We start from the raw sequence: 23,718 nt of genomic DNA on the forward strand, positions 1-23,718 counted from the left end.
CCAGCTACTCGGGAGGGTGAGGCAGGAGAATTACTTGAGCCCAAGAGGCGGAGGTTGCAGCGAGCAGAGATCACGCCATTGCACTCCAGCCTGGGTGACAAAGCGAGACTCCATCTCCAAAAAAAAAAAAAAGAAAAGAAAAGAAAAGAAAAGAAAAATGAAAGCATGTGCTAAATCTCTGCGAACGAAGCTCTTTGGAAGTGCCAGCTTCTGGGTCCTGCCCATTGAACACAGCAAGAGCAGGAGCAATCACGGCCGTCTTGTGGCTTGTGAGGGGCTTTTAGGCCGACGAATCTATCTAGTCGTTTGTTCTCCGATAAGAAAACCTCTTTTGCGATTTTCAATTTGCCCTTATTTTAATGAAAAGAAGCTGGGGTTGGACCGCCCAAGAAGGAGCTAATCAAATAAAGCAAATTGGTGCTACCTTCTCCTTGTCCTTATTATTCCTATGGCTCCAGCTGGAATTTATTATGAGAAGCAATTGGTTTTCATATCTGGCAGATTGCAGCCTGGGCTGGGCCTGTCAGCCTTTTCTTCCCCCTCTTTCCATAAATAGCTGAGAGTGGCCGGGCTGCGCAGTGTGGGGGAGGACGCGGAATGCTTGTAACCAGTTTTCTTGCTCCGTGTCCCCCAAATCGTGAAGACCTCTGTAAACAAGTCAGAAGAAGTCTCCTGGTTGAAAGTTAATAAGCCAGTTCCTTCCTGTGAGATTCGGGCTGTCGCCGTGGCTTCTCGGGGTTCCGTGTGGCGTCCTGTCAACCTTGCTATGTGCAAGGCATCAATTACCGCCCTCGCCGGGTTGGTGCGAGGGAGAGATAAGCAGAGTCTCGTTCCTTCATCGCACTTTTTCCCTCCCCTTGCAACAAAAGGAAGAACTACAATTTAAATCAGGCTGAGCCCGTCCTTGCTCTGTATGATGTGTTTCGCCATGAGCAGTTCTTGGGGTCCCCAAAGTACCATGAATGTTGCAACTATAGAAGGGGAGGGGTAGCTGGGATGTGCCAGGGATTTGAAACAAGACATCAGGAAGGGGTGCAGTGGGGCAATTCCCTAGTTCTCCCCTTACCGGCTGTGCGACATTGGGGAAGTTACTTCCCTTCTGTGTGCCCCAAGCCTTCTCACCCTGTAAAATGAAGATAGTAATACCCAGCTACTAAAGTGACTGTCAGACTAAAATGAAACATGGGTGTAAAGGGTCCTCCCCGGCACCTGACACAAGGTCCATGCAGAATAAACAGCAACTCTTGTTGTTGTCGCAGTTGTCCTGGTTGTTACGGACATTTTAGTCCAGGCCACGTACCTCTAATGGTGCATGGAAATCAGGCCATTCCGTGTTGGAAAGATCAGAGAGAAAGGTGCAGGTGCATGAAATATGTAAACTGCAATAAAGGGTGACATTTCTCATTTTCCAACTGCCCACTGGAACAGAGATTCAGCACTGGCCTCAGGAATAGTGTCCACTCTTCTAGGACACTGCAGGCCCTGTCTTGTCACAGGAGCCTGATTGACATTTGAGGTCAGGGCTGGGAGGCAGTTGGAACTGCATGAACTGCCTTTCCCTCCAGCCAGGTCCTTCCCTGTGCCTTGTGGCAGGAGCGACAGGACCAAAGGCGTTGGGAGGAAAGAGCAGAGCTGACCTAGGGTTTGGGTTCCAGTTGAAAAAGAATTCTTTAGAAGCCATGCAGATGCTGTTCCTGGAGTCCCACTGGGAACTGGGACATCATCTGTTCTTAAAGGGGTGCTGCAAGTAACAGATCTTATGAATTCAGTGAAGCAATAGCCAGTCACCCTGAACAGAGCTTATTGCACAAAATCTGCTGCCTCCGGGCCAGGACTGGGGGTCCACGGATCGCTGGAATAGCAGGCTGGGTCTCAGCTGTCTGCACAGAAGAAATTGGTGGTTGTTGAGGTCCTGGAAATGATCGGTTAGTCACAGAGAAAGTGGGGGTTTGGGGGAGAGGGGCCATGAGGCAGACCTGTCTTGGATGCATTGATTTCTAAAGCAAGACACTGGAAAGAGTGTCCACACTTTTTATTTTGCAGAATTAACCTAGTCTTCAATTCAATCCCCAGTTGCTCCATAAATTTCTACTTAATGTCCACACGCAAAATGTCTCAAGAACACATCACCCCTCTGATCTTCAGTTATTAATCATCTTTTATCTACCTAATTTGAAAAATATCACTCCCTAAAGTGATAGGTGAGCCTGTGAGCTGCCCGTGTTTGGGGATGGCCTCTCCCATGGGTGGGTTTGCCAGTGCACCTTACAGTGCACCATTTCATTACTCGCTCAGTCCCTTCATTGTTACTCCTCACAGGAGAACCCTACAAAAAGAGGACAAGTCTGTTAGTACAGAGAACATGTGCTGTATGATAGGCAGCACGCTGGGTACTTTACACACATCCTACTCACTAAAACAGAGAGACCAAGGAATTTGTTCAAGATCACACAGCTCTTAAGGAGCTGAGCTAAAATTTAAGATACAACCTAGATCTCACTCCAAATCTCATGATAATCTTTTAAAAAATATTCTATTATGGAAAATTTCAAAAATCTACAAATATAAACAGACCAGCATAATGAATTCCCATATGCGTATCATTCAACTTTAATATGGTCAGTCTTATTTCTTTTTTTTTTAAGTGAAAAAATTTTACTATAGAAATCCTGGATAGTGGCCGGGCGTGGTGGCTCATGCCTGTAATCCCAGCACTTTGGGAGGCCGAGGCGGGCGGATCACGAGGTCAGGAGATCGAGACCATCCTGGCTAACACGGTGAAACCCCGTCTCTACTAAAAATACAAAAAAATAGCCAGGCGGGGCGGCGGGCGCCTGTAGTCCCAGCTACTCGGGAGGCTGAGGCAGGAGAATGGCGTGAACCCGGAAGGCGGAGCTTGCAGTAAGCTGAGATCGCGCCACTGCACTCCAGCCTGGGCGACTGAGCGAGACTCCATCTCAAAAAAAAAAAAAAAAAAAAAGAAATCCTGGATAGTTTTATAGGATTCAAAGGGAGAGATGCATCTGAAGCTTGGGCACAGAATGGCAACAGGGGTGAGACTTGGTGGTTTACAGCAAATGGGCTGAAGTCAGATAGTCTGGATTTGAATCTTGACTCTCACACTTACTAGTCCTCTGACCTTGAAAATTTGCTTAAACACTCAGTGTACTCAACTCTGAAATGGATATAAGAGCAGTGCTTCCTCATAGGTAGTTCTGAGCATTAAGCAGTTAATACATGTGAAGAATAGAACATGGAATGACCAAGCCTCGCTCCAGAGCAAGACTGGAGGAATTCCTTCATGGTTCCTTCCCAGGGCTCCCAGGGGCTTAGCTTGAAACTCTGTGCTGATGTTCACTGATTTGTTCAGTTAATATTTACTGAGCAGAGCCCAGTGCGGTGGCTCACGCCTATAATCCCAGCACTTTGGGAGGCCGAAGCAGGCAGATCATCTGAGGTCAGGAGTTCAAGACCAGCGTGACCAACATGGTGAAACCTCATCTGTACTAAAAATAGAAAAATTAGCAGGGCATGGGGCATGCACCTGTAATCCCAGCTTCCAGGGAGGCTGAGACAGGAGAATTGCTTGAACCCAGGAGGTGCAAGTTACAGTGTGCCAAGATCGTGCCATTGCACTCCAGTCTGGGTGACAGAGCGAGACTCCATGTCAGAACAAAACAAAATATATTTACTGAGCAGCTATCATGGTCAAGCATTCGTGCGGGGTGCCGTGGGTGCCACAGCCCTGCCTCTGCACAGCTTGCAGTCCGGTGGGGAGGACGGACAATTTTATATCAGTGCTTGCTATTCGGTAAGCACTCAATAATTGTTGGTTGTTTGAATTCTTGTTGTTATTATATCACGGTCAGTCTTATTTCGTCCATACTCTCCCATTCCTTCCCTCAACGTTATTTGGAAGCATCTCTCAGACATTGTATAATTTCGTCAGTAAATATTTCAGTATACTTCTCTAAAAGATAAGTTCTCTTTTAAAAAAAAATACTTCTGTACTACACTGATCACTGTTACAAATGAATAATAATTCTAAATCTCATTACATACCCAGTCACTGTTCAACATTTCAGTTGTTTCACAAATGCCATCTTTCATTTTACAGTTTGTTTGACTCAGCCAGTATCCAAGTAAGGTCTACATATTGCAATTGGTTGATTATTTCTTCGTCTTTTTCAGTCTATATGTTCTCATTCCAGCACACTCCTGCTCTTTTTTTCTCTCTTACTCATTCTTCCTCAGAGAATTGGTTAAAGAAGCCAAGTCATTCGCCCTGTAGAGTTTTCCATAGTTTGGATTTTGCTGACTGTATCCCCATGGCATCATTTACCATACCATGTCCCAGTGCCCTCTGCAGATGGTAGAAAGTGGAGTTTAGAGCAAGAGTTCTGAATAGCTTCAAGGTCAAGTTTTTTTTTTTTTTTTTTCCAGCAAATTATACCTCCGTCAGGGGATGTCTTAGTCCATTTGTGTTGCTATAATGGAATACCACAGACTGGGTAATTCATAAACAATAGAAGTTTATTTGGCTCACGGTCCTGGAGGCTGGGAAGTTCAGGAGCATGGCACCGGGTGAGGGCCTTTATGCTACATCATCCCATGGTGGAAGGTGGAAGGGCAAGAGAGGGCAAGAATGAGAGAATGAGAAAGAGAGAGGAGGAGGGGGCCACCAGACTCACTTTTATAAAAAAGCCACTCCTGTAATAACTAACTCACTCCCAAGATAATGACATTAATCCATTCATGACCTAATCACCGCTCATTAGGCCTGACCTCCCAACAGGGTTGTAGTGGGGATTAAGTTTCCAACACATGACCTTTGGGGGGACACATCCAAGCCATAGCGGAGGACACATACTATCTGGTTGTCTCCCTTTTGTGATGTCAGCCACCATTGATGATCCATGCCCAGATCCATTCATTCATTAGGGATTACAAAATCATGATATTTTAATTCTCTCATTTCTTCTTCATTTATTGGCTGGAATACTTTTATAGAGAAAGTCCTTTCTTCTCCTATTTGGTAACTCAAAAGAACAGTTTTTACAGGGAAGGTAGGGTACGTGCCTAATTCTCCCCTGCTTTTTTAATACTTTTTTAGTTTTCAAAATAATGTATTGGGTCACTAGCATCTTCCAACAATGAGCAATTAGTTTTTTGTTTGTTTGAGGACTATTATGAACTCATGGATTTAAACATATTTAATGAATTTCAGTCAAATGTTGATGTTCAAATTGTCCCATCTTTGGTTAGTGCGAGCCTCTTCAAGTTGGTTCTGGAGTCTTTTTTTTTTTTTTTTTAATTGAGATGGGGTCTCACTCTGTCACCCAGCTAGAGTGCAGTGGTGCTATCTTGGTTCACTATAACCTCTGCCTCCTGGGCTCAAGTGATTCTCTCACCTCAGCCTCCTGAGTAGCTGGGACCACAGGCACGTACCACCACATCTGGCTACTTTCTTGTAGAGATAGGATTTTGCCATGTTGCCCAGGCTGGTCTTGAACTCATGAGCTCAAGCAATCTGCCCTCCTCAGCCTCCCAAAGTGCTGAGATTACACATGTGAGCCACCACACCTGGTCTGGAGTCCTTTTCATATTAGTTTAAGTCTTCCATACAGCTAGCATCATACTTAATGATGAAAGACTATATGCTTCCCCCTAAAATGAGGAACAGGGCAAAGTGTTGATTTCACCACTTCTATTCAGCATTGGACTGGAGCTGCCAGCCAGTGCAATAAAGCAAGAGAAAGAAAAGCATCCACAATGGGAAGAAGAAAGTGAAGCTACCCTTATTCACAAATGACTTAATTATATATGTAAACTATCCTGAAGAATCTACAAAAAAATTTACTAGAACTAATAAATAGGTTTAGCAAGGGTCACAGGATAACATCAACATACAAAATTCAATTGTATTTCTATATAGTACAAATGAACAATCCAAAAATGAAATTGAGAAAATAATTTCATTCACAATAGCATCAAAAATAATAAAGTGCAGAGGATAAATTTAAGTTACAAAGTATAAAACCCATATATTGAAAACTACAAAGTCTTAATGAAAGAAATTACAGATTTACCTGGATAGAAAGACATTCCATGTTTTGCAATTGAAAGTGGTTGGAAGACTCAATATTGTTAAGATGGCAATTCTCTCAAAATGATTTCTAGATTCAGTACAACTCTGATGAAAATTCTAGGAGCCTTTTTTCCTCAGAAATTGTCAAGCTAACCCTAAAATATATCTGAAAATACAAAGGACTTAAAATAGCCAAAACAATTTTGAAAAAGAAGAACAAAGTTGGAGGACTTATAGTCCCTGATTTCAGAACTTTTTATAAAGCTACTACAATCAAGATAGATAGTATTGGCATAAAAATAGACAATGGAACAGAAGAGAAAGTTCAGAAATAAAATCTTATGTTTATGGTCAATTTATTTTCAACAAAGGTGCAAAAGCAATTCAGTGGAGTTGGGAGTGGAGAAAACAGGCTTTTTTAATTCAAAAAATGGTGCTGGGATAATTGGATAGTCAATGACAAAAATAAACTTGACCTTTACCTCACACCATATGCAAAAATTCACTCAAAATGGATCATGACCTAAATGCAAGAGCTAAAGATATAAAAGTCTTAGAAGAAGACATAAGACATGTTTATGACCTTGGGTTAGGCAAAGCATCCTTAGATGAGACTAAGCACTATTCATAAAAGAAAAAATTAATAAATTGGAACTTACCAAAGTAGAAAATTTTACTCATTTAAAGAAACCATCAAGCCATTAAGAAAAGGAGGAAACAAGTTATGGATTGGGAGAAAGTATTTGCAAATCATATGTCTGATAAAGGACTTGTATCTAGATTATATGTAAAGAGCTCTTAAAACTCAAAAAACTAGAAGACAACTCAAAAATAGGCAAGAGATTCAAATAGATTCAATGTCTATTCGAATGACTAACAAGGACATGTAAAGGTGCTCAACATCATTAGTTATTAGGGAAATGCAAATTAAAACCACGATACACTCACTAGGATGCTTATAATCCAAGAGACGAATAATGTCAAACGTTGGGAGGATGTGGAGAAATTGGAACCCTCCTCCATTCCTAGTGGGAATGAATGGAAAATGGTGCCGCCATGGTAGAAAACAGTCTGGCAGTTTTATTTTTATCTAATAAGATGTAAGTATCTTTCACATATTGTTGCTGGGTTTTGAATCATGGTCAAGAAAGTTTTCTCCACTTTCAAGATATAGAGAAATTCACCTATGTTTTCTTGTAGAGTAGGTATGATTTTATTTATTACATTGAAATCTCTTGACTGTTTAGCATCAGTGCTGCTGTATGATGTGAGGGGTAGACCCAGTTTTGTCTTTTTCATGTGCCTTCTAGGTCTCCCGATTTCACTTATGAAAAACTTGACCTCTTCGGCCAGGCGCGGTGGCTCAGGCCTGTACTCCCAGCACTTTGGGAGGCCGAGGCGGTGGATCATTAGGTTAGGAGATCCAGACCATCCTGGCTAATACAGTGAAACCCCATCTCTACTGAAAATACAGGGGAAAAAAAAAAAAAGCCAGATATGGAGGCGGGCACCTGTAATCCCAGATACTCTTAAAAAAAAAAAAAAAAAAAAAAAGAGGCGGGCGCGGTGACTCACACCTGCAATCTCAGCACTTTGGGAGGCCGAGGTGGGCGGGTCACGAGGTCAGGAGATCGAGACCATCCTGGCTAACACCGTGAAACCCCATCTCTACTAAAAATACAAAAACTAGCCGGGTGAGGTGGCGGGCGCCTGCAGTCCCAGCTACTCAGGAGGCTGAGGCAGGAGAATGGCGGGAACCCGGGAGGCAGAGCTTGCGGTGAGCCGAGATCCGGCCACTGCACTCCAGCCTGGGCGACAGAGCGAGACTCCGTCTCAAAAAAAAAAAAAAAAAAAAAAAGGAAAACTTGACCCTTCTCCCACTGACTTGAGATACCTCCTTAATTGTGTATCCTAAATTTGTGTATGGAAGTGGGATTATTTCTGAATTTTCTATTCTGTTCCATTGGCTCGTCGATGCATGTGTAATTTCCATACTTTTTAAGATATAAAAGTTTTCTTGTATGTGTTAATAGCTGGTAACGCTAGCCCCTATACCTTGGGCTTCTTTTGGGAGGTTTATTTGGCTATTCTTAGTGCTTCTTCCTTTCAAATAAACTTTAGAGTAAAATGTTCTAGATCCAGAAAAAAAAAATCCTGATGGGATTCTCATTGTTACGACGTCGCATTTATAAATTAACTTGGGAAGATTGACATTTTAATGATCGCGACTCTACCTAACCAAGACATGTTATGTTTTTGCGTGAATCAAAACCTACTCTTGTGTCTTTTAGAATATTTTTAGAATTTTTATTTTTAGGTTTTGGGAATTTCTTGTTAAACGTATGCCTAGGCATTTGATTTTGTTTCTCTATAGTAAATGGGGACTTCCATCATTTCATCAATCTATCTAGTCAATAGTTTATATTTTAATTATCTAGCCAAGATATATATATATACACACACATACACCCACCCACACACACATACACACATTCATACAATGTCCATAAGCTATTGGCTGATAATCTATAGGCTAATAGCATATAGATATTTTATATACTTCTCATATATAATATGTATCATATACAGTCTTACCCTGTGTAATCTATGCAGTCTTACTAAGACTGTATTATATATATAATACATATAATCTTATAGAATATGTATCTATAAGCCTGTAGCTTATAGATATTATGTAGATATTATATCTTTCTTGGCTAGATAATTAAAATATAAGCTAACTTTATATCTATCTCTTTACTGTTACAATTTGTAGTAGGTTTCCATTGATCCCATGACCTTTTTGCCATGTTGCACTGAGTGCTATTGGTTTTGCTGGCTATTAATCTCTTAGATAAAAGGTTTCCTTGGCTAGAAACCTCTGTAGTGAGAATGAAGCTCCCTGTTGTCCTCGTGTTTTTCTTGACATGCCTCTGCATGGCTGCGGTGGAGGTCTCAGAAGGTTTCCCTGTGGCTGTCTCACACCATCAGCCTTCGTTCAGCTTCCCCGGAAGGAGATCCCGCGATGAAGACTTGAGTGTGAACAGTTTATCTGAGAAGCTATCCCAGGAAACAGCAGTCAGGGCATGTGGAAGTGAAAGAGGGGGAGGAGGAATGCAAATGAAGGGCCATTCCCCCTGCAAGTCACCACTGTGGGAACTGGAGCTTACAAGGAGGGTGACCCCCTCCACTGGGCAGGGAAACCTGGGATTGCCCCAGAGTGACCCCGGCCACTGGGCAGGGAAGCCTGGGATTGCCCCAGAGTGACCCCAGCCACTGGGCAGGAAAGCCTGGGATTGCCCCAGAGTGACCCCCTCCACTGGGCAGGGAAGCCTGGGATTGCCCCAGTGTGACCCCAGCCACAAAGAAAGGAAGTTTGGGATTCACCCACCAAATCCCTGTCCGTCGGGTAAGGGGTGCTTTCAGGGCAGTAATGATCACCCAGCTGGTAGAGCAGAACAGAGACTGGCCCCACAGCCTGTGCTAGCCCAGCAGCCTTAGGGGCAACCCTGGAGTCGGACCAACTCAGCGTGTATCCTGCCTGAACACTTTGTGGCTAGAATGGTTTGATTATATGTTGGGAATGATAATAACACCTACCTCACAGGGTGGGTGCAAGGATGCAAATAATCTGGATCATAGTTATAGGTTATAGGTACAGGTACGGATATAGACTTAGGTATAAATGATACAGATGCACAAGTGGTGTGCTCCACCGGCACCGGGCACACAGTAAGTCAGCAATAACTGGAAGTAGGTGACATTATTAAGTTGCAGGGCTTCCATGCCTGATTTACGAAGCTTCTGTTATCCTCTCCGTCTGCAATTCCATTCCTATTTTCCTGCTGTTCTTGTAGGAGGGGGACTATCTTTTATGCCATCATGAAGTGTGTTAAAGTCCTCCCCTGACTGGACCCTGTGGTCTAGCCCACCTGTCATTCCTCCCAGAGCAGGACCCCACTTCCCTCCTCTGATGCCTTCCCACCAGCTCTGACTTGCTTTTTTTTTTTTTTTTTTTTTTTGAGATGGAATCTTGCTGTGTCACCCAGGCTGGAGTGCAATGTCACAATCTCAGCTCACTGCAACCTCTGTCTCCCGGGTTCAAGAGAGTCTCCTGCCTCAGCCTCCCGAGTAGCTGGAATTACAGGCACCTGCCACCATGCCCAGCTAATTTTTTGCGTTTTTTGTAGAGATGGAGTTTCACCATGTTGGCCAGGCTGGTCCCAAACTCCTGTCCTCAAGTGATCCACCCACCTCGGCCTCCAAAAGTGCTGGGTCTGACTTGATTTTGATTCTTTTCTGGGACGGCAGTACAGCCTAATTTTCTTTGCCTTGGGGGGCACAGGGGCCCTTCTGCAGCCTGTCTTTCCCCTTTGCTGTTCCTAGGACCCTGAGTTGTGGTAAGGGCCTTCCCCATCACACAGAGTCAAACAAGTTCTATTAAAATCAGATTGGCGGATTAAACACTATTAGGTTGCTCATTATTGCAAGTTAAAATGATGATTCCATTTATTAAGGCCATTTAAGCTGGACATTTAAGTTCCCTGTGGGATTGTATCCTGCTGAAAGTGCCAGATGACAGGGCTACTCTCAGAATGCCAAAGGGTGGGTCACTGGAGGAAGCTGGGTTTCCTAGGGTGAGTGCGGTTGTGATTCTGATTGTGTACATGACAGTGTTTGAGAGAGTCCCCTCTCTGTGGGTCATACCACTTACGATGTGGGAACAGTTTGCCTGAGGACACTACTGAGGTTATTAGTCATATTTAGAAAGGGCAAGGGATGGAACAAACCACAGTTCATGTCTTAGCTCACGAGAGGCTGGATTGGATCAATGTCGGGTCTTCTGCTGTGGATGGAGCATCTTCATTCTCCAGTAACAGAAAACCCATCCACAGAAGAAGACCTGGCATTGCCACACTCTCATGAACGTCTTCATTCGTTTTTGGAGAGGATGAGCCACACACAGAGCCTGCCTGTTTGATTAAACAAGTTCCCTTGCTTATTCCTTAGGCAGTGGTCCTAAGCACAGTCCGTGGACCTCAGGCACCTTCTAATTGGTCTTTCAGGGGCAGGGAGGACTTACAGCACTGTGAAGATTAAGGACAAACATCTGGAGAGGGGCTGAAGTGGGAAGAGGCTGGCATCGTTAGCCCCACGCACGAGCCTACCTGCCATTTAGAAATGGAAGCGAATTGTAAGGTTTCCAGTGCAGACTTGTAAGCGGGAGACAGATACCGGCGGGTGACAGCGTTGTGACAAGCACGTGGAGCCATTTCCTGATTGTTTTAGTCGGTACAGACTTAGGGAGGAAACCAACACTGACACAAACCAATTGTGCCCTGATCGGGAAACAATGAAGTATCGGGAGTCGCTGTTGAAAGTCTGTAATTTCCAGCGGAATTGCTGTTTAGTCATCATATTGCCACTGAATGACATAGTCAGGCTGGGTGGAAACTACAATTAGCTGCAGTCACCCTGGTGGGGCTGTTTTTTCCCCACAGACAATAGAATATGAAGCCATCAACAGCCAATGTTCTGTGCCACTTGTGAAATGGCCCATTGTTCATAGCAAGAAGAAAAGAAAGGGGCTGGAGGGTCTTGCCCCAGCCCTGAGGGGGACAGATGGCTGACTTGTGGTTTCCTCACCTCCGCCTCCGTTGTAGCAGAGAAGCATACAAGCCGTGCTGAAGAAGCCACTTCATTTGCCTTATTTGTATAAAGAGCTCTCTGGCCACAGCTGAGAGTGAGATGGCAAGCCTGCGCTGGCCTCGTGGCGCACAGAATCACTGGCGTTCCTGTTCCCCTGCTGCACGTTCAGGTGCAGAGTGGCGCAGCACTGCAGGGGGTGCTGCTAGCTTTTGGGGGAGTCTTCCTTGAGGTTGGATCTGCCCACAGCTACTGAAACTTTATTCTGAAAGCAGTTTATTGCCCTCAACTGCTAGAGGGGTTTAGTTCTTTCTCTTCTTGGAGTTTCCAAACCCAAATATGTGACCTGACCACTGCATCTGCAGATATGCACGTCATCAGCCTCTCCTCTCTGTGGTGGACGCATGTTTTCTTTTTTGGAAAATTCAAAGTTCTTTTTCTTTTTCATCATTACAAGAATGACCATCTAACTCTTAGCATTTAGCGAGCAGGCAACTATTTCCCTGAGATACTCTGGCTATGGACTGAATAGATGACTTTACCTGGCAGTATCTGAGACCCCTGACAGCTGAAGCCCAAATGGGAAAGAATCGGGTACTTAGCTTGCTTGGGAAGCAAGACTGCAGATGCTCTTTCATATCTAGCAGTAATCTAAATGCAGGCAATGAACCAAGAGCATTTGGCCTCGGTGAATAGCTCTGCCATTGGTCTGTTCTTAACATAGTCATCTAGCGTCTGCGTTAAACTTATTTATTTCCTAATGCTGGGTGATGGATTAAAAGATGTGTAGAAAATCCTTCCACAAGAGATAAGATATTGCAGGCTGCCAAGACACCCCTGGCTCTTTTTGCTTTCTGTCTCTCTTTTGCCTACTTTTCAGTGCAGAGCTCAGGCCCCCACATCGTATATCCTGATTACTCTGTGGTTATTACTGAGGGGATGTTTTTTAAGCCTATCATTGACACATTTAATTCATTAGGTACCAAATCCAAAGCAAATTTTGGCTGGCCGTAAAACATGGTTAATCCAGGGAGCTGCAATAAAAGGTGAAAAATTATGTTCCAGCAAATGTGGAGTATTGCTTTTCTGTAGAGACTTTTACTGGTCGACGATATCTTTCTTCATAAATTTTTCTTCTGCTTGGTGCTCTTGGTAACTTAACCATTTGTTGTTTCCAGACCACAGAATGGCTCAATGATACTCTACAACAGGAAGAAAGTGAAATACAGGAAAGATGGGTATTGCTGGAAAAAGAGGAAAGATGGGAAAACGACCAGAGAGGACCACATGAAACTCAAGGTCCAGGGAGTGGAGGTAAACAGCAGAAAAGGTTCCCTTGGTGCACAAATGTCATTTGCAGGCTGCAGTGGAGAATGGGATTGCTCGGAGTAATTTGATGCGAGTCACCTCTGTCCAAAGAATTTTTGTTTGCCAAGACCCTGGTTTTGCTTTTGTTTCGTTTTTCTACCTTCTTACCCTATGGTCTCCATTCAAGTTTTCAGTGAAACTGGATTGAACTAAAGCATTCCTGTTTCCTGGGAGTCGTTGGTATATAGATGGGGATTTGCAAGGTTCCTGTGGACTCATTTGTTGTATTTATCACAGAAGAGCCTCTGGGTGCATTGAAAGTTTGCAAAGTGTCAGGGAAGAGGGGAGGCAGCGTAAGGAACTTCCCTCTTGAGGTGACCCTGGCCTCCCCCTGCTGAGCTGGTAGACCCCCGACACAGCCTGGCTTCACCCCTCCATCGACAAACCCTGGGTGTGTCAGCCTTACTAGAGGTTTGAGATCATTAGATGGGATCACAGGTGTGCGTGATTCTTGCATGGTTGGGGTCCTGCAGAAACATCTTGGGATCTTGGGCCGACTTCGGGTTTTGGCCCTTGGGTAAACACTGGTTTCCTTGCTGTTGTTTTCACCCCACAGGCTCTCCATCTTGGGCAGCCATGGAGAAATTCCCTTATTCCTCTTTGCCGTCATTAGAGGGCCTGAGCCATGTGTCACAGCAGTAGAGGGGGAGGGCATGAGTCCAGGTGAAGTCTTGGCCTGCTAGTCAACAGGCACCCACTTCCCTGAGTCCTTACTGGTCCTGGGAAGGAACTTCCCCTGGAAATAGGGAAAGTGCCACCTTGGGCCCAGAGCTGAGAAGCTGGCTTATGATCCACCTGTTATTTCAAACTGGTCAAAGAGAGGCATTCTGGAGTCTGTTGGTGTGTTGAGTTTGCAAGCATACTGGATGGATAGCTAGGACCATAAACCCACTTGAGTTCAATGGGTTGCCCTTCCACACCAATGTTTTTTGTGACGTGCTTTGTCATGATGACTTTTTCTGTATTAATCATGTGCTTTTATGGCTGTTAAAAATAGCATCAGATGGCTTGTATTATATGACCTCACAGAGAGATGACTTTTGTTTTATTATTTTTTAAATACCTAATAACAATGCTTTATGGAGATGCACAAAGAAAAGCCTCTATCCAAGAAATTCCAGTTCCCTGCACTCTCCCGTGCTCAGTGTTTGCACAGTGTGGTTTAATTGACTGCACGGAACGTTAAAATGCAGATTACCCCAAACACACTGCTCTGGATGCACCTCTAGGACTGTGACCGGTGATTGTACAAATGCATTAGCCATCATCGCAGGGAGCCAAAGGAGGCAGGGCTTGGTTCTTCCTGGGAGGACCCTCATCTCCTACGCTGGAGGAAGAGGTAGAGAGTGAGGCAAAGCTGGGTGGGGCCCCTGAACAAGGAGGCTGCTCGCACTGGGAATAATAGGGCTGCAGGAATTCACACTGAAAGTCACAGTAGCTCCTGTGCCCGTAGGCCCCTGGTATATTTCATCTTTAGTAATACGTAAATCAGGAACTTCTGCTTGTGAGTAACAGCAGGGTGGAATTCTTCCTCAGCAGCAGCTGAGAAGCCGAGGGGAAAAAACAACCCACAGTGTTCATTTTCTTTCCTCATGTTATAAATTAGAATTGTCGCTGGATGGAATCAGAATGATTTATGGCTATTTTTAGGCCATATTTATGTTTGGAGTTATTTGTGGTACTCATACTTGCAGACAACAGTCTGTCCCCTCAGAACTTTGGGAAAAGGAGACGGGCAGGATGGGGAGGGGTTTCCAGGACCTCCTGACATAGATGGCAGTGTGGGCAGTGGGAACGGCCAGCGACATGATGCTTGCTTTAGGTTCTCAGAGAGAAGCCACCTACTATGATGCATTATGTGGTGGCCTTGCCCATGAGCTCAGGGAGTTGTCCCACTGAGCCACTCAGCAAATATGGACCCTGTGTGCCTACTCTGTGCAAGGCGCTGTGGTGTCTGCAGAGAGAATAGGAGCCATGTTCTCTGTCCCACGGACTCATGGTCAAGTTGAAGAGACTTGACGTACATGAAGGTCATCAATAGTGCTGAGAGGCAGAGCAGCCTGGGCTTTTATGATAAGCATCCTGGGAGTGCAGAGTGGGCTGGAATGGTCAGAGACACTTCCTAGGTCAGGTGGGATACAAGCTGAGCCCTTAAAGTCGGGTGGGACTCTGTGTGTGTGTGTGTGTGTGTGTGTGTGTGTGTGTGTGTGTACGTGCAATTTACATATTGTTTGCAGTTTACCTTTTCCACTCTGCACTGTGGTCTGAGCTGTGTCTATGTTGATACTGAGGTTCCTTCATCCCTTTTCACAGTCCTACAGCACTCTACTATATAAACACTTGAGCCGTTTCCCTGGCCATAGCCCCTACTTTAGATTCCTTTCAGTTTTTTAGCATTATAAATAACACTTCAATAAGTGTTCTTATACAGTCTTTTTGGGCACATAGGCAACCTGGACCCAGAATTGCTGGGTTATAAGGTCTGGGCATGATCAGTTTATTAGATTCTGCCTCTGGCTGCATAATCACATGCCTATGTCCATGCCTGGAGATTACAATTTTCCCCACATCCTCCTGCTTATTGATAGATGAGAGATGGTACCCCCTTCTATTTGAATTTGAGTTTGTCTTAATTATTCGTGAGGATGAGTGCCTTCTTCTGTTAATGGGAGCTTGTTGCTATGAATCGTCTACCATGGGCATGGACATGGATTTTTAAACAGCCCTGAAGAAGGCCTTTTCAGACAAGATCAACCCCCACGTCTCACCGGCATTTCTGCTCCAAGGGCGGAGAAGCCCAGAGGGTGTGCTCTGGCATAGGGTGTGGTTGGTCCTTTCCACCAGGAAATTGCAACAGGGATTTCCATGGGACTTTGTACATCACAGGAGGCGTTCTGAGTTTGGACTCTGCATCCTGCTTTGGTGGATTCAATCAGGCAGTTTCCATAGACTCAGCATCTTCATCACGCCAGGCAAGGCGCCAACCAGCTACTCTTCTGCGGGTTGGAGTGGACAGTCCTGCACAGGGTCTTGGAGCTGTGATTTTTCTACCACCCGAGCTGTTTTCCTCAGTTCAGGGGCATGATAAAGATATTTGGATCTACCGTTTAACATATCACTTGCTATAAGCCTTCCCTCAGGCTGGGAAAACTTCCAGCCCTGTTTATGGAACTGTTCAGCCATCTCGCTTCTTTTGTTCTCAGAAGCTGGGGCCCTCTGTACACACGGCAACTCAAAGGCACATTGATTTTCTCAGCCAGGCACAGGATGGGGGGAGCTGCTTTTGAAGCTGACGAGCTGTTAGGTCCATGATTAGTTGTCTTGTCTGCAAGCCAAGGAGAAGCTAGCTCGATAAGGTTTCCAGGGATGACAAAGGTTGGCAGGAAGGAAAAAGAGGGTGGTTGCGATGTCACTGTTTCAGGAGATGAAATCTCAGCAGGTCTGAAGTTGGTCCTGTACCCCATACAGATTTATGCCTGCTTGTCTGGTGCCTGATAGGGTGGAGGAGCTTTGGGAGTGGGAGACTCCCAGAGAGCAAAAAGCTGGATGTGAAGCATCACCCTGGTTCTGGGGTCACTGCAGCTTTGTGGTCGGATGAGCTGAGGGAGGTTAGTCAGAGATGACGCTGTTCTCTGGGCCATGCCGGAAGAATTCCTTCCAAGTTCCTGATACTTTTCTCTGGCCCCAGAAGCTTGTGGGGCTGCCTTAGGTCCTAGTGGGGCTGTCTTAGGTCCTATATCCACATCTTTCTGCTGAGAGTGCTGGGTGTCCCAGAACCCAAGGCAGCTCTGGGCTCTTGTCCTCTCCAATTTCTTTGCTGCTGGGTTCCCACAACAGATGGGAGCTACACAGTTACTACTGGGATAGTCATGGGCTTACACATTTCCTGTATACCAGGTATACCATCTCATTGAATCCTCATAAACACATGCATGCAAAGTAGATGGTATTATAACTATTTTACAGATGGAGAGACTGAACCTCAGAGAGGGTTTCTCTTGCCCTACGTCATACCTCAGTCAGTGACAGAGCTGGTACTTGAGCCTGGGACTGCTTGGTGCTAAAGCTCAAGCTCTTGCCTTTATATCAGTTGCTTCTGGGTACTCGGGTGGGGCCTGTAGACTTTTTAGATGAAGTCAGCACCTGTTTATTCAGCACACATCCTTGCTTCATCCACTGGGGATTGGAGGCTTTCTCTCCACCTAGTATGGCAATGGGTGCTGGGATGCAGTGATGTAAAGAGAACACGTGGTCCCCTATCTCATGGGGAGACTAAAAAAGTCAATCATGCAACCCCGATGCAGGGTTTTGAGGGCTGTGATAGAATTACCAGGCCCTGCATGGGGAATGCAGGAGGGGAACCTGAGGCTGACTTGCCCTGAAGGAAGTGACATGAGCATAAGGAAGTGGGGCACGGTGGGAGTGGGTCAAGTGACAGGGGAGGGCTGAGCAATATCATTGAATAGAGTCTGTTGAGAATCAGCCAAAGTGACTTGAAGCAACAGGCGGCCAGAATCTTGATGGATCAGTGTTTCCCCCAGGCCTGTCCAGACCAGGTCTTATCCTCCTAGCGACGGGGCCCTCTCTGCTCTTAAGGCATGACTTGCCATGGATGTTCTGCCTTTGGAACCAGTGAGTGATCACAGCACAGAGGCTCTTGGTTTCATGGTGGTCACATGCACAGAGACAGCCCTTTCTACTGAGCCTGTTCTGTGGCAGAAGGACCCCCCTGGCCTGGACCGTCTTTGGGTGGAAACACCAGCCCCTCACGTCTGATTGGCATTTTCAGATGTGAAGAGAACATTTAGTGTTGCTGATGTGTTTGCATTGCCTGTAAAGAACGAAGAGTTTCTTTGACTTCTTAACTGCCTTAAAGCCAGAAACCTGGCATTAGGATGGTAGCAGTGGTAACGAGGTTATGTTTTGAGACTTGGCCTCATTAGAAGTGATGTTCTTTATTTGGGCACTTAGGCCACATATTAAAAAAGAAAAGAAAGCACCTCTTTTAAAATAGGAATGATATTGTAGTTACTGCATTAGGAATTAACAGGGCATGAAATAACTGTCTGCCCTGTGGCAATGCCAGATCATTTCAGCTCTGCTTGCAGCCATAAGATAAATTGGTATCTTGCTTGCAACCTGTGGAAAATATTTTAAATAGCCAGCCATGAACATGTATGGTGCCCAAATCAAGTTTGGAAAACAGCAATAAATAGATAAGGTGGAGGTAAGGTGCCTCATGAAATGAACAAGGGGCAGAAGCTCACAGAGGGCAAACAAACCAGCATGGAAGCACTGCATGTTTCACATAGAATACGTATTTCTACTTTTAGTAAAAAATCATGTGTCTCAAGAACAGAAAACCCAGCACCGCATGTTCTCACTCAAAAGTGGGAGTTGAACAATGAGAACACATGGACACAGGGAGGGGAACATCACACACCAGGGCCTGTCGGGGAGTCAGGGGCTAGGAGAGGGAGAGCATTAGGAGAAATACCTAATGTAGATACAGGTTGATGGGTGCAGCAAAGCACTATGGCACATGTATACCTATGGAACAAAACTGCATGTTCTGCACATGTACCCCAGAAAAGTATAATTAAAATAAAACAATTTAAAAATGATAATAAGAAGAAAATTAAATTAAAAGAAAAACATGTGTCTTTGGTCTGTGGACAGATTATTTTACCCCATTCCCCTCCGGCCTCACTGTGTACCTACCAGTCCATACCCTACCATGTTCCTTGTTCAGAAGCTGTTTTTTTCCCATGTCTAGGTCTACATTGTCTTAGCCTCATAACTTCTGACTCCCCGCCCCCCAAGCCTATCTCCCCTAATCTTTAGCCAGAAGTGATGATTTCCTCCCCTACATTGCTGTTGCTTTCCATCTGTACCCTTCTTAAGGAAGTGTTCAGGTTGCCTTCCTATCAGCCTTGTCCAGTTCAAAAAAGATAAGTTGAGTATTTATTTTCTCCCTGCTAGAAAGCCTGTATCCAGATACTAAGTAACAAAGAGTCTCTACAGAGTATCTACAGAATCTACCCCACACCACCTTGCTCTGGGAAGTGGATTTGCCCAGTGACTAACTGCTTCCGCAATTATACTTCCTGCAAGCCTCACCCCAGCCCTGTGATTCAGTCCTGGCAGATACGTTTATCCTCATGGGTTGTGCATCTGGGACTTGAACCTAGGTCTTTGGTTTCAGAAGTGGGGCTGTCTCTCCTGTCTGGCTTCGAGCCCTGGAGGCTGAGGTGTCTTAGTCTCATGACCGTCTCTAGTGCAGGGAGCGTCTGTTCAGGGGCACCTCAGGGAATCTCCCAGGGCTCTCTGCTGGCTTTTTATCATCTGAATTTTTGTGCCTCATTCTGCTAGTAGGCCAACGAGTTAAAACTTAATTTCCTGTTACCTGGATGTGTTTTGGTAGAATCAATTCAGGAGCTCAAATCCATAGTTTTTCCTTAATTCCTAATTACTTGGCATCCCTGGTGACATGTTTCTACCCAATTCATATAATTAAAAATTTGATAAATAACATTAAGCTAGCTCCGTTTTGAAGTAGCAGGAGCAGCCTTTCTGTTTGCATTCTGCTGAGTTCGCGAAGGACTGGCAGGGTGGTGCTTTTGCTTCTCCTTCTGTCTTAGCCACATCTAGTTGCTATCACAAAAGATCATAGACTGGGTGGCTTAAACAACTGAAATTTATTCCTCATAGTTCTAGAGGCTGGGAAGTTTAGAATCAAGGTGCAGGCAGATTTGGTGTGTGGTGAGGGCTTGTTTCCTGGTGCATAGATGGCATCTTCTCACTGCATCCTCACATGGTGGGAGGGGAGAAAGAGCTCTCTGGGGTCCCTTTTATCAGGGCACACAAACCCCATTCAGAAAGACTTCACTCTCACGATCTAATCACCTCCACAAAGCCCCACTTCCACATACCATCACATAGTGTGTGTGTAGGGGGGGTTAATTTTCATCATATACATGTTGGGGGAACACAGATTTTCAGTCTTCTTAAGGCTCTCTCTTCCCTAACTACAGCCAAATTACAATAGCAGCAATAATCACGGCATCATTTATTGACTTTTACTGAATATGCAGTCCTGTGCGCATTGTCTTATGCACATCGACTCATTCAGTTACTTGGTACCATCCCTATTAGGTAGATACTGTTATCATCCTCATTTCATCCAGGGTCTGCAAGACGAAGACACAGCAGGTCCCTCACTGTCCACTTCAGTGGTTGGGAGTTGGTCCCCAAACACACTGCATAACTGGCTGTCACTCCTCAGTTGCAATTTGATGCGAGAGCGGTTGAGTCCTGTATATTCCCACGAGAAATTTCACTTAGGAGTAACAAGTTGTTCATCTCCTCCCAGCATGAACTGCCCATTTCCATTTGTCCTGAAGCTGTAGCTTTCGAGCTTCCAGGGTACACTCACTCTGGCAGCAAGGGTCTGTGTGTGTACTCTTGCTACGTAGGCCAGATTGTATGTTGCCAGATTTAGTATGTGCATGCACAGACATGTGTGCACACACACACAAAGGAGAATATTGATGCCCAGTTAAATGTGAATTTCAGATAAACAATAGTTTTGTTTTTTGTGTTTTTTTTAGTACAAGTATGTCTATACTAAAATATTGTCTGTTGTTTATGTGGAACTCACAGTGTGCTGGGCATCATGTATTTTATCTGACAACCCTCCAAGCATCAGAGCAGTTCCTTTGAACGTTTGCAGACAGAGGTTTGTCTGTTTTGGATACTGGTCTCATTGAAGACACGAGGAAGTGAGTTGGTTTATCTCCAGACACATTATTGATGCAGGAACTGTAAAAGGCCGGAAGGACACTGGCCATTGCTGGGGAGAAGACACTCCCCAGTTTGCTGGCAAAGCCAGAGGCTGCCAGGGCTGGGGACTTTCGTGCTCCCTCTGAAAAGTGAGTCCTGGATGTCTCTCAAATACCAAAACGTGAGGGCTTCCAGATACCCAGATCTGGCGCCCTTAGGTGCTGCAACCTGGAAAAATGCAAGCCTTCTTCTGCCAGTGTTTGGGGAGAAGCTTGTTAGTAAAACATGTGCCAGGAAGATGTAGCGGGAAGTGTGATTGTAGTTTCTGCCCTCCTTGTATCCCTGGTAGATGACAATATGTACAATATTTTGTAATTTCCATTTTAAAACTTGATTTGAGCCTTATTAAGCTAGAAAGTCCCTGATGAAGGCAGAGCAGCAGCATATCAACTGTGCTGAACTTGTACTTAATTATTATCATAACAGTCCCTCAACCTCATTGCACATTAGCCCATAAGGACAGGAATGGAAATTTTAGCATATTCAATTACAATGTAAACCCTCGAATACCACTGTTGAAATTCACCAAGGGCCGTTCCCTGTTTGGTCGCCAGCACACAGCAGGGACTGAGTGAGGTGTTACCCAGGCCACACAACCTGGACGTTTACAAGCATAATATACAGCATCACCCAGAAACTGGGCAGGCATTGGAAGACCATAATAGATACTTTTCCCCTTGGTAAGTGACCAGACATGGTTATTTGCCTTGGGTGAAGAGTAGCTCTGGCCATCACTTGACTGAGTCATCAAATATTGATCCTCTCTGCATCTTGTATTGCTGGGGAACATCGCTGGGGAAGTTTCCTCCCGTCATTGGCGGCTGTGGCTTGTGTCTGTGTGAGTTTATGCTCATTCAGCACAAATCTCCAGGCTTGTCCTCGGATAGTCACGGCCATTCACTTTAGTTGGCATGGATTAGGTACCGGCAGAGGGCAGGGATATGGCTTACAGGCTAACTAGGCTCATACCACTCTGCTTCCCACACACTGCAGCAAAAACCATGGGGAAAACAGAGGTGCAGATGAAGGGCTCTTTTGCTACCAGCAGGAGCTAAGGAGAGAAATGTTACTGAACAAGTTAAAGAAGGAATGAGCTCCTCACGCAGCGGCTCTGGTGAGGCTGCTTTGATGGCCGCTGGCTCCGGTCCCTTGTTTCCTTCCATGCGGTGTGTGGGTTTGTGGCTGCTGAGCCTCCCTGTGGATGCCCTCCCTCGCTGCAAGGCCGGAATGGAAGATGGAAAGCAGGTGATTTCATGAAATACTGCCTTTCTGCTTCATGAGTTTTTCTCCTGGACAGATGAAATAACCTTCCACGTCCTCCTTGTACTCCCTAATTCAACACCTTATAATGCTGCGTGCCCTCAGGGTACACCTTTCCTTCCTGTTGTAAAAGCCTCATGTCCCACTCAGGCAAAACCTGAGACCGGCACAAATACTGAAGTGGTCAGTATTGCCTCTTGCTACCCTCAGTGTGGCCCAAAGATTGGTACGTTCAGCATCACCCGGGGGGTATTAGAAGTGCAGAATTTCAGGCCCCATCCCAGCTCTACAGAATCCAAGTCTGCATCTTGGTATGAGCCCCGTGTGGTTCACACACACTTTAATTTGGAAAGGACTGGGACACGCCATCCTGTTGTTGCCAGTAGACTCCTGCCTCAGTGCCTCGCCCCCAGGCAAGTGGTTATTATTTATTTATTTATTTTACCTTGTCTTAAAAGTCCAAAGGAAAATTTTACAAGTTGCTCTGGCAATTTATGAATTGACTTCAAGCACCTTTAGAAAATATCGAATTGAAATCTCCAGTGATATGGTTGGAGCTTATCATTCTTTATTCTGCCCTTGGCAATGAGGGATAGAGAACAGCAGGTTTCTGAAATCAGAACACACCGAGTGGCAACGACTAAACAGTTCCCTCAGCCTTTGTTCTCTGGGTTAAATGGTCCTGTTCTTGCATCCTTTAGCTCCTCTGAACAGGGAACTTGCCTGTCTGTTCACCGCAATAGCCCAGTGCTTGGCGTGGCACCTAGTATTAAGTACCTTTGGTGCCAAATAACTATATTTTTTTGAAAGAATGAATGATTTTGGACGAATAGACCTTAAAACAGAGGGCCAGACAGTAAATCTTTTCAGTTTTGCAAGCCAGACCGTCTGTCCTAACCATTCAATTTTGCCATGGTAGCATGAAAGCAGCCGTAGGCAACAGTCAAGGAATGGGCGTGGCTGTGTTCCAATAAAACTTTATTTACAAAAACAGACTGTGGGCTGGATTTGGACCATGGATGTAGTTGGCCCACCCCTGTTTTAGATTATGGCCACAGTTTCTAGGAGTGGGGTGCTCTGTGTATGTCCTAGTACTCATGTTTACAGCCTGTTCATACTCAGCTTATATTTCTGCAATGAATGTATGCTTTTATTTACAACATACCTGGTGAGGTATGCAAAGGGCATATGTCTCTTGCAAAGGGCAGTTTGAATGTGGGAACTAAGAAATGTCCTGTTTCTCTTAAAAGCTCAGGGCACTGCTTCATGGCATTGTAGAGAGGGCAGGGCTAGTCCTAGTGATACACTCTGTGTTCTCCTGTCCAGTGGGGATGGCTGAGCCAATGGCATGTGTCCTTGTTGAGAACAGGTGGGTTAAAGGATTGGGATGTCACAGAAGATAGGCTGAAACTGCCTGCATCTTTAGGTGTGCAGTGCTTTGAAAGAAGCCTGTATGTTGCTGGATGCAATGGAGTCCCCCTAAAATAGTGACCGATGGGAGGGCACAGACGCTA

The 23,718-nt window shown here is 45.1% G+C and overlaps 1 protein-coding gene across 16 annotated transcripts in view; it reads left to right on the forward strand.

Annotated features, from left to right (window-relative positions):
• Positions 1–23,718, forward strand: part of CAMTA1 (calmodulin binding transcription activator 1) — a 953,012-nt gene that overhangs the window by 438,645 nt on the left and 490,649 nt on the right. For all 16 annotated transcript variants that reach the window (XM_031668331.1, XM_031668354.1, XM_031668438.1 and 13 more), the window contains one exon: positions 12,913–13,048. In XM_031668331.1, the coding sequence (XP_031524191.1) occupies positions 12,913–13,048 (136 nt within the window). The remainder of the gene's footprint in view (positions 1–12,912; positions 13,049–23,718) is intronic.

The sequence above is a fragment of the Papio anubis genome, chromosome 1 (assembly GCF_008728515.1).
Source record: "Papio anubis isolate 15944 chromosome 1, Panubis1.0, whole genome shotgun sequence".
NCBI lineage: Eukaryota > Metazoa > Chordata > Mammalia > Primates > Cercopithecidae > Papio > Papio anubis.